The 16,887-nt window shown below is 37.8% G+C and overlaps 1 protein-coding gene across 1 annotated transcript in view; it reads right to left on the bottom strand.

Annotated features, from left to right (window-relative positions):
- The window catches only part of fam20cb (FAM20C golgi associated secretory pathway kinase b), a 45,566-nt gene extending 34,717 nt beyond the window's left edge, over window positions 1–10,849 (bottom strand). Inside the window, exons 1-3 of the mRNA XM_036529595.1 lie at window positions 10,134–10,849; window positions 8,668–8,843; window positions 4,830–4,908 (exon numbers count right to left, since the gene is read on the bottom strand). Of these exons, the coding sequence (XP_036385488.1) occupies window positions 4,830–4,908; window positions 8,668–8,843; window positions 10,134–10,684 (806 nt within the window). The 5' untranslated portion in view covers window positions 10,685–10,849. The remainder of the gene's footprint in view (window positions 1–4,829; window positions 4,909–8,667; window positions 8,844–10,133) is intronic.
- Between the last annotated feature and the right edge of the window lie 6,038 nt (window positions 10,850–16,887).

Below are 16,887 nucleotides of genomic sequence, written 5' to 3'. Positions count from 1 at the left end.
AAAGTGCTTATTCCAGTCTCAGGCCTGTTTGTAATTTACATCTTCTTTTGTCACAATATTGCCTTGTGGACTTATTTTTACTTATGCAGTCCCTTGGGTTTCACTAAGAGGCCGCTATTCAAAATGGACGTGGTCAGACGCAATGGTTTTTGCTCATCTGAATACCTTCACCTTCGAGTTGTTTTTGCCTGAACTACAACTACTAGGGGTTTCCCGCACCAATACTTCTGTCAAAGCCTAAAATGTTTTAATCTTTTTTTGGAGAAAGAAAAAATAATTAGTCATGTAATCAAAGAAATAAATATATAAAACCTTTTTTCCCTGCGTCCCTCCGCGGATTGTTGCTGGCAGCATGTCTCACCATCTTCCTGCCTGTTAATACACAGTGGACACACACCCGTCGGCCTGTTTGTGGCCACAGAGACATGCCAAAGGTCTGTTTGTATGCTTTTGATGTATTTACACAGTGTGCTGTTTAGGAGACAGCAGAGCAAATATGAGGGGAAATTGCAAGGCAAAATCTTCCTCTGTATTCAAGCATCAGAATACTGCACAGCAACCCTCAAATTATTTTCTAAAAGAAAAAAAAATGGCTTATTTAATAATCACAGCAGAATTTAGACTATTAATCAGTAATTACGACGACCTGCTGCTTTTAAAATAATTATTAGATAAAGTGTCCATCACTGTGTGTGCATGACTGGGGGACACTTATCCTGGCATGGGGCCATGTCCCAATAGAGAGGCCTGTCTCAGAGCTTCGCATTGTCTCAACGTGTGTCTCCAGATTCCCCAACGCTGCTGACTCATTCCCTCACTGAATTACAATGCAGTCTGTTGAAACACACCAATATTCCATACATAACAGGGTTTTCAGAAACGTAACCAAAATGCTAATTATTAACTAGCAACTACTAATATTATTGTAATAATATTGTACTAATATTAATAACTACAACATACAATACCAAAGTAAAATAAAATGTATGATTTTATTTTAGATTAGTAAACATTTAATATATGTTTGCTTTCTTTCAGTCTTAAACAGTTTTACACTTTTAAATGTTAACAATGTCAAATCTCACAAATCCAAGTGGTTTTTTCATATTAATAGGATCACAGAACTGTGCAGTACTTAAACAGAGTCAGTGAAACCCACATTATAATAAATAAAACACCAATTTCATATTTAGGTTTTGTCTGTTGTGTTCAAGTCAACACCTGCTGATTACACACCAATTTCTGACTTTCTTTGCTATTTGGAATTTGTATTTATAGTCTTCAAACTATGTTTGTAAATACTCAACATATATGTAAATAAAAATCAAAGCCAGGCTAATAAAACACAAGTGGATCACAGTGAAAAGTAAAAAATGTTGAGAATTGGTCAATGTCTGGAGCATATTTATAATGGATTTACTTGGAAAAAAAGGTTACTTTAAACAAGTTTTCACAGCAAAGATGATTAAGCAGTTTTTTGGCATGAGTCACACGAACCAACATTTGTCATGCAGCAATGTTTCACAACTCTGGCTGTTTTGAGTGCTGTGTTCCAGGAAGCTTGTTTGAAAATATTCAGATGTGCCATATTTTCCTTTTGAAATCTGTAGCCTCAAACCTATACACCTTACAGGAACAGCTTGTAAAGAAGCTAAGAATTGAGTATGAAGATTCTATAGCCATTGTACCACAGAGAGAAAAAAATACAGAGGGTGCCATATGACGTTTATGTGTAGATCTGAAGGCAGGCCCTCACTAAAAGGCAGCATATCATCTATCTGTAATGTACAATGAATTTTAAAGATGATGGACAATGCTGGGACCAGGTCCAAGGCAAATCCACAATAGTATATTAAAATGTATATTGCTTCCCATTTTGGATTAAGGTAAAGCACAGGCATTAGATATACCTGCTGCATGTCTGGGGTACTAGCCTGTGTCGAGCTTAACTTTTAGAGAATAATTACAAAGCAGGAACAATGAACAAATGAGTGCAAAGAGTGCAGTTAAAGAGACAGCAACGTGGGATCCCTCTCCAAGAAATGCTTCAAAGGCTGTTGTATTTCAAGCTCTTGGTTCAAAACTGAGAGATTTAACACATTTCAGAAGATGTACAGGAGGACAAAACAAGCTGATATTGGCAAAGTGCAGTTTATTTTCTCTCCCTTATTGGCATTTCCTTCTAGGGGTAATGCACAAAACAGTACAACAAATAGAGTTGAGTCATCAACCCTTGCCCTCAGTCTGGGGAGTTCTCTCCATCCCTGTACATTCCACCAGTGCTGGAGGGACTCAGCCTGGTATATGGCATGGTCCACTGCATGGACTGACAGCTTGGTCTTACCTGGCAATGGCCACCAGAGTATGTCATTTCTGGATGCATGTCCATAATATTGTAACATGCATGTCCTTTTGCACAGTCCACATGAATAAGCTTTGGCAGCCACTGAAATGAATAGAATCATGTTTCTGTCTGTACTGTAAAATTCATTGTGTCCCACAAACACCCATAAGCATCACTGTATGTATATGCCTCCCTCTACTCCAACCTCAAAACCATGGTTGTCAGCCAGGGTAGCCACTGCTTAATTCTGCATGGTAAAATAGTCCAATACGTAGCTGAAGGATCTCTCTGCCTTGCCAGGATTTCCGCCCTTTAATTCAAAAAAGTGCATCCACAACCACAGCTTCATATCCACTTGCTATTGCTCCACCACACCCATAAAAAGGCATTCAAGCTGTCAAAGGGAAAACACTGATATTCTGAAGCGTGTTTGTACCTTTATCTCAAGGAGGAATGCTGTACGATCAATGCAACACAAAACTCGTGAATTTTAGAACTCAGCTGGCCAGCAGGGAGTCTATTGAAACAGTAGGTGCTGAACCCATTACCCAGACTCTCAGATATGTTTCTGCATTCAGTTCAAACGAATCTGCTGCAGCATTGCTTCTACACAACACGAGACAATGACACACAGCTACAGCAAAGGATGTACAGAAAAAACAATATGTGAAGCATTTAAATATCCCTTATTATTTCATTGAACAATCTCTATTTTTCTGTAGGTACTGAACACATCCGAATCTGTACATTCCATGAAATCAAAGTTCAAAAAGATATTAATGTCATGGACCTGAAATCTCCATAAAATAACTGGCGTACATTATTCATGTTAATGCCAGCTTTCTCTGGGTCAGATCACATCAAAACCAAGCCAGCTCAGATATGCAAAGCTAGTTCTTGTAAAACCTACACATATAATAATATAGTACTACACTATATCTTCATTAAATCATATCCTCTGTAGTGCCAATTAGCTAAGACATGGTTAGCTTGTGCTTGCCATTATTAATTAGCACCAACCCACAACGAGCTAGATCAGTTCTGTCTATAAAATAAGTGAAAACAATTAACTGATGTCTGATGAGCAAAAAACTACTGATATGAGTCACCCTGCTGTACACTGGTGGTGGCTGAGGTGAGTCACTCCACTTCACTATCATTCACTTCAGTTGATTATCATAATAAGAGTAAAAATGATTATTATTAAGAAAATGTAAATCAGTGAGCTGTTCTCATGGCTGTACTGTTTCACCCTGTATAAACATCAGATATGATCCTATGCCCAATTACCAATGACTGATGTGATTTCCATGCAAACATACATTTGCAAGTAAGTCCCATTTGTTAAAGTAAATTATGGGTCATAGAGAGGCCAAGCTGTCAAACTCCAGGCTTGCCATTATCTTTAAAAAGGTGGGCTAAGGGTCATATCTTACATGGACCTGCCTTCTTAGCGGTCACTGATAAACCTGGGCAGCTAGACTGTGGTGACATAGCGTGAAATTCACAGACAGCCAGTTGGGAATAATCTTTGCAATTCAGCATTTTTTAAAAATATAGTACCATGATTCATAGTGCATTATGCACTTAGGCACTGGACTGGATATTACATTTAAATTACAATTGTAGTGCATAAAAAATGAATCTCTTATTTGTGGCTATGCTTTTAGCAGTGTGTGTGCTCTGCAGAAAAATGTGAACATCTGTCAACAAAACTGCAATCACAGATGAAAGCGTGGAATTGAAGATATTTTGTGTGCAACAAACCAGAACAGCATCAATGCAAGAAGGAAAAAAAATGAAAGAGTAGCATACTGTATATAAGACTGAGTGCTTGTTTTCATACAGGGAATCAACAGCACATTATGGTATTGATGGTAGAAACAGGGAAGAAACTGGCTGTAGGGAATGTTTCCCTGTGGTTTCACACTAGGACTTTTCTTCTGAGCAAAGTGCAGCTGAACACCCACAGATTCAAAGCAATCAATGTTTGAAAGAAAAATATGAATGAAAATGCTGAGGAATTCCAGGAGCAACCACATCAACAGTAATAACAATAACAATAATAATCATCATCATCGTCATCACCATCATCTCTTGTGGCTATCAACAAATGTCTCAAATAATGTAATGCAAGTTTCATTCACTGAAAACATTCTGTGAACAATGCGACATAAAATATAAGAAGCATTTCTTCTAAACTGTTTTTTACACATCAGATCACATAACTGTGTGCTTTAAAAACAGAACTGACCTTATACTTTTCTGTGCATGTAATTTGATAGGCCTTTATCCTTTAGTATTATTACTATTATTGTTGAAAATAATAACCCAGATTCATTCTTAAACAGGCTTCAACAGAATCATTTGGATCAATTGGCCAAATGATTGATGATACGGGAGCACTGTGAAACACTCCTTCATTTTCTTTAGTTGGATGTGCCAGACAACCTCCTTGACTTTACTAGTACACATTGCAACTTACTTCATTGGCTTAAACAGCGCCTGTCCGTAGTTCTGGAATGTCATGATAAGCTTCAGCTGGGTGCCACCAGACTTCATGGCTGTTGTGAAAAAGGAAACACAACAGCGGTGATACACAAGTGGTGTAACCATGCAGCTACACCTCATCTCTTCTGACGCACACACAAATACTAAAGCAACCAGAAGCTCACTCTGTGTTACTCAACACAGGGCAGTCACCACCTCTGGCAAGTTAAATCCAAGCTTGGGAAATCCATTGTGATCCAACACAATTTTAGCAAGATTTTATTTGCAGACAAATATTCTCCACTATTCTCTGTACTCTCTTTAAATGTATCTTTTAAATTTTAAGATAATTTTCTCAAAAAGTAATATCTTGCCTTTTCAGAGTGCATTATGACACTGATGTTTCCACTGAGTGAAATTGTATTAGTTTACCTCATCTTATATTTTGAGGATCACAAAAAGGAGTTACAATGTCAAAGTTGTTTACATTAACACAATACTGCAGTGCATCTGTTTTGCTACTTTGTGATTTATTGCCTATGTGGACATTCAGAGTGTGAAATCAAGTTCCTGTGCATTGAGGCTTTGGCAAGAAATACCATGGGGTCCAAAAGCATGTTTCTTAAAAAAAAAATCTAATCTTGTCTTAATTTAATAGGTTTGTTTTTGTGTGTCACTGGAGATACAAATTTGATGGAAAGGATAAAAACAGTTACTAACCATCCCACAGCAACCCTAATATCTGACGTAATTCATTGTGGATGACTGTTAATTACAAATATTTGATTTTATAGTCTTTCTTGCATATGGAAAATGACATATCACAGATTTCAACTTGCCCAGCCTAGTGTTGCAAGTCTATCTTGCCTTATATGTCCTACATCTAACCCTATAAAAGTTGCGTCAGGTTTTCCTCATCCATTACACTTTATTAAGAAATAGAGCAGATATATTCTGTAATGTAGTATAACTTTATTTTTCAGTATTTTAAGATCTTTCTCTGATTATTTTACCTTTGTACTATTAGTAATTAAACTGTTATTAAAAATTAAATATGCATATGGTGTATTCCTGCTGTGCAGTGGCTTTAAAGAGTGGAACTTCTACCTGTAATGCTAACTCACTTGAAAGCAGAGATTATATGGCTATGTACTCAGAGTGCCTGATAATGTCAGACTGCAGTTGTTTGATTAGGAAGGGACACAGGGGTGAAGGACAGCAAGTATGGTCTGTTAGCACTCACTGTTCTTTTTTTCTTGGTAAAACCAGATAAGACATATGTAACGGCAATGAGGGAGCAGTAAAATTATGAAAATTAGACTGCTTCAATTTACTGTTTTACCCTTTCAGAACCTACAAGGGATAAATGAAATATGCAAATAGTACATTTCTGTCTGCAATAAAGAGACCATAATATGAATAATATGAATAAGAGAATAATGTATTCTGAAAGTAGTGAATAAATGAAATGGTGTTAATATAGCATTCAACCTCTATGCTATGTTTGAGCATACTATTCTGAGGCAACACCTGTGACTTATGCAATTAACAGTCTTAAACAAAATTTGCACATAAACTGCAGTAAGTTGTTTACATATCTGTTTTTCTCTCCTGCATAGCCTTTATGAGTTATTGGTCAGTATTGTAATCTTGTATTGTACCTCAATCTGGACTGAAGGTAGCAATGCAGTTGAGCCGGACGTAGTCAAGCAGAACATACAGTATTAGATGAGACTCCATTAACATGATACGAAACTTTATGAATACATTACGTAAATTATCTTTGCAACTGCTTTGCCAATGAATTTCATATCAATGCAGGTACGTTTAACAGAGGAAAAAGAATCAGAGCACCTGTGTTAAGAATGAAAAAATATGAAAATGAGTGTTTACCTCCTTAGCATTTGTGCCACTTACACTGTTGATTGAAACGTTAAGGTTAAATATCGACACAGCTTGAACGCCCACTAAATCAATTCCCTAAAGACTGTTTAAATATTTACATTGTCATCTTTTCAGCGTGCTTGAGATGCCTCCAGATCTGAAAGTGTACCAAGCTCGTCCAAGTTGGACAGGTTCCAGATGCTCAATGAGCATTTGTTCTTACTGCTTCATCCATTTGTCCTAGTGCTTAATAAAAGCAAGCCTATTTTAGAGATAATGGGGACAGAGTTTTTTTTTTTTTGGGGGGGGGGGGGGGGTGCTTCACCACGCAAATAAATCAGACACAGTGTACCACTTATTGCCTTACTAAGAAAAGAGCTCAAAAATGACAACAATTAAACAGCTTGCTTTTATGAAGGACTGGGTCCTGATTCATTGCATAAATGTGAATATATTACTTCGATAAAAACATTTCCTCTGGGTATATTCCTCTGTTACTGCTCTGAAGTGAACTGTCCCTGGTTCACTGCCATGTTACTAGCATGTTACACTTCTTCTCTGTTCAAGTGCAGTTCCTTTTCCGCGTAATTTAAAAAAGAGGAATGCGAAAGTGTCAGACCCACAGCTTCCTGTGACTCTTCAGTGTTTCCATGCAAATAAAAAACATGACAGCTCAGACAGCTGATAATGAGTTACTTTGGAAATGTGAAGAAAAACAACACTGAAACAAACAAATAACACTTTGACAAAAGTGAAGATGCTACTAAAACCACAAAATGTCTTTTAATTTTAAAAGAATATTCATAAGGTTTAGTAGCAGCACTATACAGCTGCCTAGACGAAAAATATCATGATACAAGAGGAAATGATAATTTTGTTTTTTTTTTTTTTGCTGCACTGTTGATATACTTGTCATTGCCTGCCTTGACGGAAATAGGCCAATTATTCTACCTGGAATTCTGAAGTGCCAACAGACTTAATATTTCTCTATCAATTTCCTCTATGGAGTGAAAAAAACATATGACCTGACCTGGGTCAAAACTAAAATACAGAAAAAATGCAACATAATTAGCAATATGTGACATGTAAGGCATCAAAATAAATATTGCTGATTGCTTTCTGCACGCAAGGTCAGAGATGATTCTGCTCTCAATTGTGGTGATTTTGTTTTCTAGTGAACAGAATGGCTGGGTGCTGCAGAGCACATCTTAAAATGTTGCAGTAAGCTTAATTAATTCAGAAACTATCTACAGACATGAAGGATGACCTGATGCAAAACTAAAAAAAAATACCATCAAACTTCCAGGCAGACATATTGCTCAACGAATAAGAGGGATTACATACTGACTATGAAAGATTGATAAGCTGATATGGACCAGATGCTCCTGCACACACCCCTGCATGGGTCCATCTCCATTAGAATCACTCCTTTTCCTACCGCCTCTATGCATCTGAACACACCGTATGCCTTAATTCTGTGAACCAAACAACCCTCACACTATTTCAGCCTAATTTATCCAATTGCTTGGATTTCAAGCTCCACTGCACAGGAAGTCTAAGATCATCACCCACAGAAGTGACCTATTTGACCAGACGCATGTACATATTGACATCTTACCATCTGAAATAATTGCTTTAGAAGAGAACATTCTTTTCCCAGTCAAAATCACACAATTATACAACACTGAAATCCTCAAGGACCTTTTCATTCCTTTTTTTATTCTTGCAAATACTATGAATATGCCTCCCCCAGTCCCTTATGTTTCCTGTAATTATTAAATCAATAGTAAAACTGATTCAGTTTTCTAAGAGAGCTCTGCAGCCAAATGAAGATGGGCTCCCTTCTAAAATCGAAGTCTAAATCTAAATCTAAATTATTTACAAACACCATTTATTTTTGTCCCTATGTGTGTGTGTGTGTGTGTGTTATTTTTATAACACAGACTTACCAACACTGGTGATTCTTTGAGAGACTAGGTCCTTCAGCAGAGCATCCATGACTGGGTTGTGCCTGGAGTACAGTTCGTAGCGATTAATCCCAATGTGGAATCTGAGCCAGTTCGGGTAAGAGTCTGCAGAAGACTCTCCAGTTGGAGCATACTCCTCCTCATTCCCTTCATTGTGCCTGAAAGCACAGAAAAGGGACGTAAATGCATACGTGATTTGCATTTATACCTGAGGGAATACGTGAACATTGCAAATATCTACCTATCTAGCTACCTCTCGGCATACGTATATATCATTTAGTGACAACAGTAACAAGTAGTAACATAGCCTTTCGGTGCAAATATAGTGATTATTTCGGCCTAGAGCAATGAGTAGCAGTGAGCATAAATTCCAAACTCCACTTGAACACAACACTGCATCTAAGAAAGTCACTTTGTCACCACATAAAAAAAAATCAGTCTTGATTCAAGTGCATCACATTGGTAAACTGCTCAGAGTCTGGGAGTTAGCCAAATATAATTTTCTCGTCTTCGTCCAGACGCACTTTTCACACTGGATCTGGCCACCGTTCTGTCTTGGGCAGTAGTCATAACCCGATGAGCATCGAAAACTGCTGACTCTAAAATGCCTAATTATCTGAGGAGCTGCTTAATTCCTGCTTGGAGTGCATGCACAGGGTCGAGTCATGGTTGGGGAACTTGGTTTATAACCAGACTGTTACCGGTTGAAGCTCCGTCACTGCTGTTGCACCTTTGAGCAAAAAGTACATCACCTTATTATTTTCGGTAAATAACTGTAACTATATGGATGACCTGCGAAATGCAAGCTGCCCTAAATATTACTGTCTACTAAACAAATGATGCAATATGTGATGACGTTGAGCTTTTCTTAGATAACGAACATTGGTCTATGATTTAAGGCTCAATCCTAAATTTAGAATTTACCTCTGTATTGTGTAGGTACTGTGGTTTTTCTTGCCTATATGAGATGAAAGTTTTGCAACGACTCCATCGCAAATAAGCAGGAACGACACTGAATACATGTCGGGGTGCCACACACGACTATGAACAGTACTACTTTTGCGAGTGTTTTATTATTCCTTCACTATTGAAGTTACGTTTATCATTAATAGTTTAGATTGACAAACAGTATAGAGTTCGTAACTGTGCTAAATGGTTAGAAGAGACTGCATGCCAGGTACAGTTACTTTTGTTTAATCTTCCTACTAGCTTTTTACTGATGTACCAACATGAATTGCGACCTCAGGAAATTTGTTCGTAGAGCAACTGATTGCTGAATATGAATGACAATCACCTCGATGTTTGCTGGTTGTTACTACAAGGAAAATTAATTTATCTTTGGCCATGGATGGGACTGCAAGTCACATGTATTTTGGACAGACTGCGCAAATTATTGTACGATTGATCCGCCATGCACACCATTCTCAGTTTAATTAACCTGATCTTACCATTCTTGATTCTCCGCTGCTTTCGGGTTGAACCTGATGTCCGTGTTGACGTTGAATAAAGTGTCTTCGTCGGTAAGCGGTGGAAGGGCTGTCTTGTACAAAGGGTGTTCAAAGAGAGTTGATAACCTGGTAAAACCCTTGACAGGTAGATTCTTCACGACGTTCATGTCCTGGATGAAGTGCTTCTTGGTTTCTCCATTCTGCGCGTAGTGTTCCATTTTTTTAAAAGCCTCGGTTCTTTCCCCGGCCCCGGTGATCTTTTCGAGGGAGTGGGAAGTAAGATTGGAACTGGGCTCATTGCTAAAATCTTGTAGGATTCTCAAAGTATGCTTATTAGGCCAGCCCGATTCTGCTCCTGGTCGGGCTCGTTGCTTACCCCAGCTCTGAGGCTCTTCGCTCGGTCTATGAGAGCAGGAGCAGGCGCTGTTGCCCGTGTTAGATCCTGCTGCTCGTCTCTCTAGCTTTGGTAGCAAGTCAATCATAATATGCATGGTGCACGCAATCAGAAACACCATGAGAATTAAAACTCGGAATTTACGAAAGAGTATCATCTTCGTAGTGCCCACCTTGATCAAATTGAAATGTTTATTTGAGAGGATTATGATGTAAAGAAAAAAGCTCACTACATCACCAACGGCACTTATTAGACTGGTTGCAAATTTAGAAAAATACACGTTGAACACTTTCCCGTCATCATTTGCTGATTTGATTAAGGATCTCAGTGTTCAGCCGAATAATCCCTGCTTTCTCTGCTTAGAAATCCAGGTAAAGGCGAACTGTTCTTCTAGGTAGCATAGTCTAGAATTCTTCACATGCAGCCAGGTGAGATGTGACCGCTCGCACCAACCGACAAAAATGTTAAGCAAGCAGGTTTGAAGCAACTCTTATCGTATCGAAAAAAAAAAACTGTTGGTTTTGCTGTGTACAGTGCGTGAGAAATTGTGCGAGACAGTCGCAGGTACTGAAATCAGGTTCAAAACGTTATAGAAAATCATCCATAATATGTGTAAGCAAGGTCTCGATAGCGGCGTTCCATCTTCAGAACCTGTATTCTGCAGTGGTGGAGAGGCTGGTTCACATCATCTGAGTATGGAGAAGACATTTGTCCAACCCGTCCTTCAAAAGAAGCGAAATGCAAAGCAAACGTTGTTCGTCTAATTCCTCAATAAGTCCAAATCAATGTCAATGGAACCAATTCACCGTTCTCTGGTGAGCGAATATGAAACAGTCCTCTTTCAGTAAAGCAACTTAAAGCAGAATAATCTCAAAAAAACGAAACGTCCGAGAAAAAACAACTGTACAAGCTGTTTAAATAGAACAGATGATCCATCCTTTTAGCCCAATAAACCAAGACTTCGAAAACGTATTCAAGCCCTAGCTCCTGTAATATTACGTACCCACACGCGGCTATATGCTGTATTAAAACAACAAAAGCGAGTAAAGAGAAGATATTTTGGCAGGTGCAGATTTTTTGGTTTCACCCCTGAAGCCGTACCTCTTGCAGGCTTGTCGAGCTAGTGCTCTTGCTGTTTAAGGCTGGGTGGGTGTGTTAAATATTATGATCAAGCCCTTCTAAATCCAGCCTTACCAAGCGTCATAGGAACGAGATTGGCTGAGTCCACACACAGGCAGCGGTAGTAACATGAAAAGGCAGCAACAATCTGAGACTGTAAGCTTCGTTTTTTCTACCCAAATAATTTCCCTTGCAGCTCCCATTAGAACAACAAGAGGGCGTATGATTCCAAATATACAAGGAAATGGGTGGAAGGTAATACAGGCAGTACGCGCTTTTACGACACTGCCTTCCTGTAAACGCCATCATAAACTGAATCGTCGGGAATCGAATTTTATTTTCTCATATTCAGAATGTTGCGAGTTGGTTTAAGAATGGATTTTTAAAATAAAAAAGGCTAAAATACAGAACTAAGAAAAACATGCTCAAGATTTTAGTACCATATAAATATTAGTACATTTATATGCATGAAGCAGGCTGCAGTATTCAGTATTGTGGCACATTGCATAACGGCATAGAAATGCTGGGACATGAATAAGAAGAATAAAAAGGACACAACGGGGTAGGAAATATGACCCTTTATTTTTATTACCCTTTATCTCATTTTAAATCCCTAGCCCCTTCTGTCATGAGTATGGATGTTGTAAGTCAATGGTCCCATGTTCCTAAAGGAGGAACAACCTAAACTGAGTCGTTGTGCAGGCTGAGAATTATGTGATTGCTGAGCATTACATGATTGTTGTATTTTGGAGTCATTGACACATTATTTCTTCAGATATCTTCATGGTCACGACAGAAATGTTTGCTTGTAGGATTGTCACTTTTAATCCAGAAAGTGACCTCTGTTCACCATCCCCCATGCCTCTTTGCGCGGACAGCAGAGGAACAATTGGTGCCAGGGGAAATATTTTGAGATCTGTTGTTGTCAAACTCATACTCCAGAGTTCATTTTGTGCTGAGCTTCTCTAAAAACTGATGGGGCCACAAATCACCAGATTTCTGTTCTATGTGTACTTAGCCCCAATATAGGCCTACAGCACAAGCTTAAAAGATGCAGGTGTTTACTTTGCAATCAATAAGTGTTTATCGTCCAGATCCCAAGAAATACATTTGAAGAACCATCTGAACAACAATATTTTGTCAAATATTTTTTGTATGTTTCAGAGAGTAATTTTGGCTTTATGGATGTGCTACCATACCTGCCCATGGCTGCACCTGAAGGAAATGAAACTGTCTGTTACAGAATAAAGAGTTTGTTTTTCTATTTCAAGGTTTTCCACAGACAAATCCAGAACTGGGTGTCATATTCTACTCAGATATGCTGTACATTGAGATACCACAATTCTAAGGAAATCCTTTGACAGACAACTGCAACCAATGTGACCCCAATGTGTTACACAGTTTAGATTTTTTTTATCTTACAGTATAATGTAAGATTATCTAATTATCTAATTATCTAATTTTACAGCCACTACGGCTTGATAGTCACTGATGCAAATGAGGTTAGCAATATACTGTAGCTGAGGTACAGCAACAATGTCCTGGTAAGGCTTTTAACTGGCAACCTTTTGATTAGGATTCCAGTTTCCTACTACTGCTGCAAATAATACATTTAGGTAAAAACAGGTTGAAACCAAAATGCAGTTTGGCAGGTAAAATGTGTGAGGTAAAATATCACATTAAACCAATATATACACATGTTCAAAAGAAAGAAGTTTAGGCTACCTCTGTCTATTAAAATCACAATATCAAAAACATGGTGAGTCCTGACAGTACAATATCACTCTTACAATATCTTACCGTACATCCAAATTTAATCAACCATTTCAGAAGGACTATAAATGATACAGCCTCATCTTTGCTTTGGTTCTGCACCAAGATTTTGCACCAAACAGCCTCCTGTTCTAGTCCTAGTGCCTTTCTTGGTTCCTTAGTTCTTTCATGTCACCACTGGATGGATGAATGAACCTATTCAACAGACGCAGACCATTGTCACTTAGTATTCTTTTTTAAAGTGCAGCTTTATATGTTCTACATGGCATATGCTCAAGACTTATAATGCATGCTCATGTCTTTCATCAACTTTTACCCAGTTTAACATTGGGCTGCACAGCAGGGCCAAGTCTGGCACAAGAGTAAAGGGAAGATTAGACTGCATTGCATTTATAATACTGCTGATATAGTTTATATGCGGGTGCAATGGTTTGTAAGTCTCATGGGAGCTTGATTTTTTAATAAAAACTTTAAGAAACAGCGGGAGTGCAAACTTTTTTTTTTTTCTAAAATGGTTGTGTCTTTGTGTGAAAGTGAATTCTAGTACTGGTTGCAGTGGTCATTACAAAATATATGCCAATATTTGAAATATAATTTGTTGTATCATACATGTAATGTAAAGAACTATCTTACTTCTTGAAGTGATAGTCAGTGGATCACATTGCTTGTATAGGAGGCAATTACCCCCAAGTTATCTGCTACACAAAGTAGAGTAAGCCGTTACTGGATGGGAGTGGGTACTTCAGGCCTGGTTTTACAGAATTTTCAATGCCTAAACTCTCATCTAGCCCCACCTGCTATTTCAACTTATAGCGACAAGTTGTGAAAGTGTCTTACTGACTATGCTTATTCATTGCAATTTGTGCCATCCATAATTTCTTAAGTTATTAGCTCTGTGCAAACCATCGTATTAGGTGATTTTTCAGGTTTCTGTGAAAAATAACATGTTAAATGCATGTACTGTTCGAATATGTCTAAGGTGCATTCTATGTGATAAAATCTCATTCAAAGTTAAACAGCATTTTTTGTTATGTACACATTTTTGGAGAGCTAGCAAACTGATGTTTCAAACCACACAGCAAGACCTGCTATTTATTTAGTCTGCTAATGTCAGTCATTATGTCAGCCAATTATGGGATTTTCCACTTCGTGAAATGATAGGCTAGTAGCCACGGTAACTATCATACCAAAGAATCCTCTAAGTTTATGTGAAGAGGAGAGTAAATTTCAACTCTATCAGAAATTAAATTTGTTTAAATTATAATCTCAAAAGTTTGTTTTCTCAGCACTTGCTTTGACTTTAAACTGATATTTGGCTTCAAAAGAAGCTGTCAGTTTGCAGTTGTAGAAAAAATATAAGAACACATTTTCAGACATGAAGTAAATAATCAAGAGTAGTTTGGTCAAAGTAATGTTTTGTTTTGACCTGATTGAATGGTTCACTTTTTTAGACTGGAAAACACTTTGGCGGTATTCTGCAGAAGTGTCATTTGTAAAGGTAGTGGTTGGTGAGTGATTCTGGAACAACCCCAGCTGCAGGGTTAACATTGTCATTCAAGTCTTTAATGGGGAAAAGTCTTCCTCAGCCTGAGAGAAAATGTATTTATTATAGCTTAACATATATTAAAAAAACATTCAATAATAGTTTTTCTTGGTGCAAAGACTCATTAACAGGTGAAAGTTACTCAGTAGATTGGCCTACTTGCTGCTTATTTTGAAAAAAAAAAAAAAGAAGACGGAGCTTCATTTAAGCAGTGATCTAAAAGAATCTTTACTTGTTGGATCCATAAGGATGTTTGTTCATTTAAAAATGGAGTATCCGAATTTACTGGGGGTTATTACTGTGCTATGTATTGAAACTGTGTTGCAGTATGCAGGTTTACATCTGTTGACTAACCTTTTAAGTTTATTTTATGTGGATAAAGTATAAGCAATTGTGTAATACGCCCCTTGTACCAGGATGTCTCCTAACCAACCCCTTGTGTGACACTAGGTACAGAAGCACCATTTCTTCACTGGGTAGCTATTCCCTTCACCTTATAATTTCTTTAATGTTTCAGATAAAGTTGAAAATTGTACTTACATTACCCTGCATACATCACTTTAAAGCAAATGTAAATTGTTATCAATAATTTAGAAATACATTAGGAACAGGATTAGGATCAAAATGGCCACTTCGTAGACATTTTAATGAGGAATGGAATGGTTTGCTTAAAGTAGACGAGCAGTCAATATGATCATCTTGAGGAAACAGGATTGAGAGGTCATGCCATTGTCCTCCAGACAACTCCATATCACCTAGTCTAGACACTTGTCTATATTGGGCAGCTAGTGGGAGGCTGGCTGTCTCACCAAAGGAGAGCTAACAATAACAAAACACAACCATTGGGTCAAAATTTACTGTGTTGGCCCATTGCTTCCCAGTGATGGGTTCTGGCAATTTGCACATAGCTGGCGGAATGCACCACTCTGTAAATGAGATCTAAGCCAATAAAGTGAAATGACTGTGGAAAACATTTCATGAGATTAACGTTTAGTACTGAATTCCACAATTCCAAATGTCTGCGGTGTTATGTCTCTCTTATTTAGATCAAAAGGAGTATGATAGAGTTTAGGCTTAAAATAATATGTCTGTATAAACAACTTTTCGAGGGTTTAAAATTACAGTTTATCTCGCGTCACCCTTGCCTGGGGGCATTGTCTATCAAATTTTGATAGTGCTGTGTCCTAGAAAACAACAAAGTCGCTGTGAAGTTTTTAAAGCCATAGATTTAGAAACTTTGATTTTGAACTGTAAAAGACATTTCCTCAAAATATCAATTGTTTGTTTTTTTTTAACATATACAGTCTTGGAGAAGGCAGCCAAACCAATATGCCAATGTTTTTAAACAGACTTTATTTGAAGAGGTTTATGGAGTGAGATGACATTTTTAAATAGTCCCTCAGACAATGTGATGCTACCATAAAAATAAAGATAAAATGGAAAAAAACACTATTTTGGCAATTAGAAATGACACTATAGCTGATAATCCTGAATTTATACTGGAGCTGAAACCCAGTCTACACCCAAAAAAGGCTTTTTATGTTAAGCAGCAAACATTGGGATAACAAGGGTAGGTCAGATATCCGTAGAGACATTTTAAAAGCATCGCCAGAATCTAGTGGGTTTTTTTTGTCAGGATCATTTTACTGAATTCAAAGCTAGTCTGCACTATGGCACAGGGAAATACCCTTTCACTGAACACACAGCTTTTCTGCTTTAGTTATGTGCATGTTAGCAGAGAAAGTGGAGGCTTGATTGCACATTTTAAAGGTTTCAGGTAACAGCAGGTATAACAGCTCAATGAGTCCATATAATTCCAGAAAAAAAGAAAAAACTATTAGCAGCTGTCGTGCAGATACGATCTCACAGCACACACTGTTCTGTGTTTCCCCACCTCTTGGGTAGACTCATGTCGCTATAGATCT

Source organism: Megalops cyprinoides, chromosome 1 (genome assembly GCF_013368585.1).
Source record: "Megalops cyprinoides isolate fMegCyp1 chromosome 1, fMegCyp1.pri, whole genome shotgun sequence".
In the NCBI taxonomy this organism is placed as follows: Eukaryota; Metazoa; Chordata; class Actinopteri; order Elopiformes; family Megalopidae; genus Megalops; species Megalops cyprinoides.
Note: the sequence above shows the minus strand (reverse complement) of the source record. Positions and strands in the feature narration are given on the sequence as shown.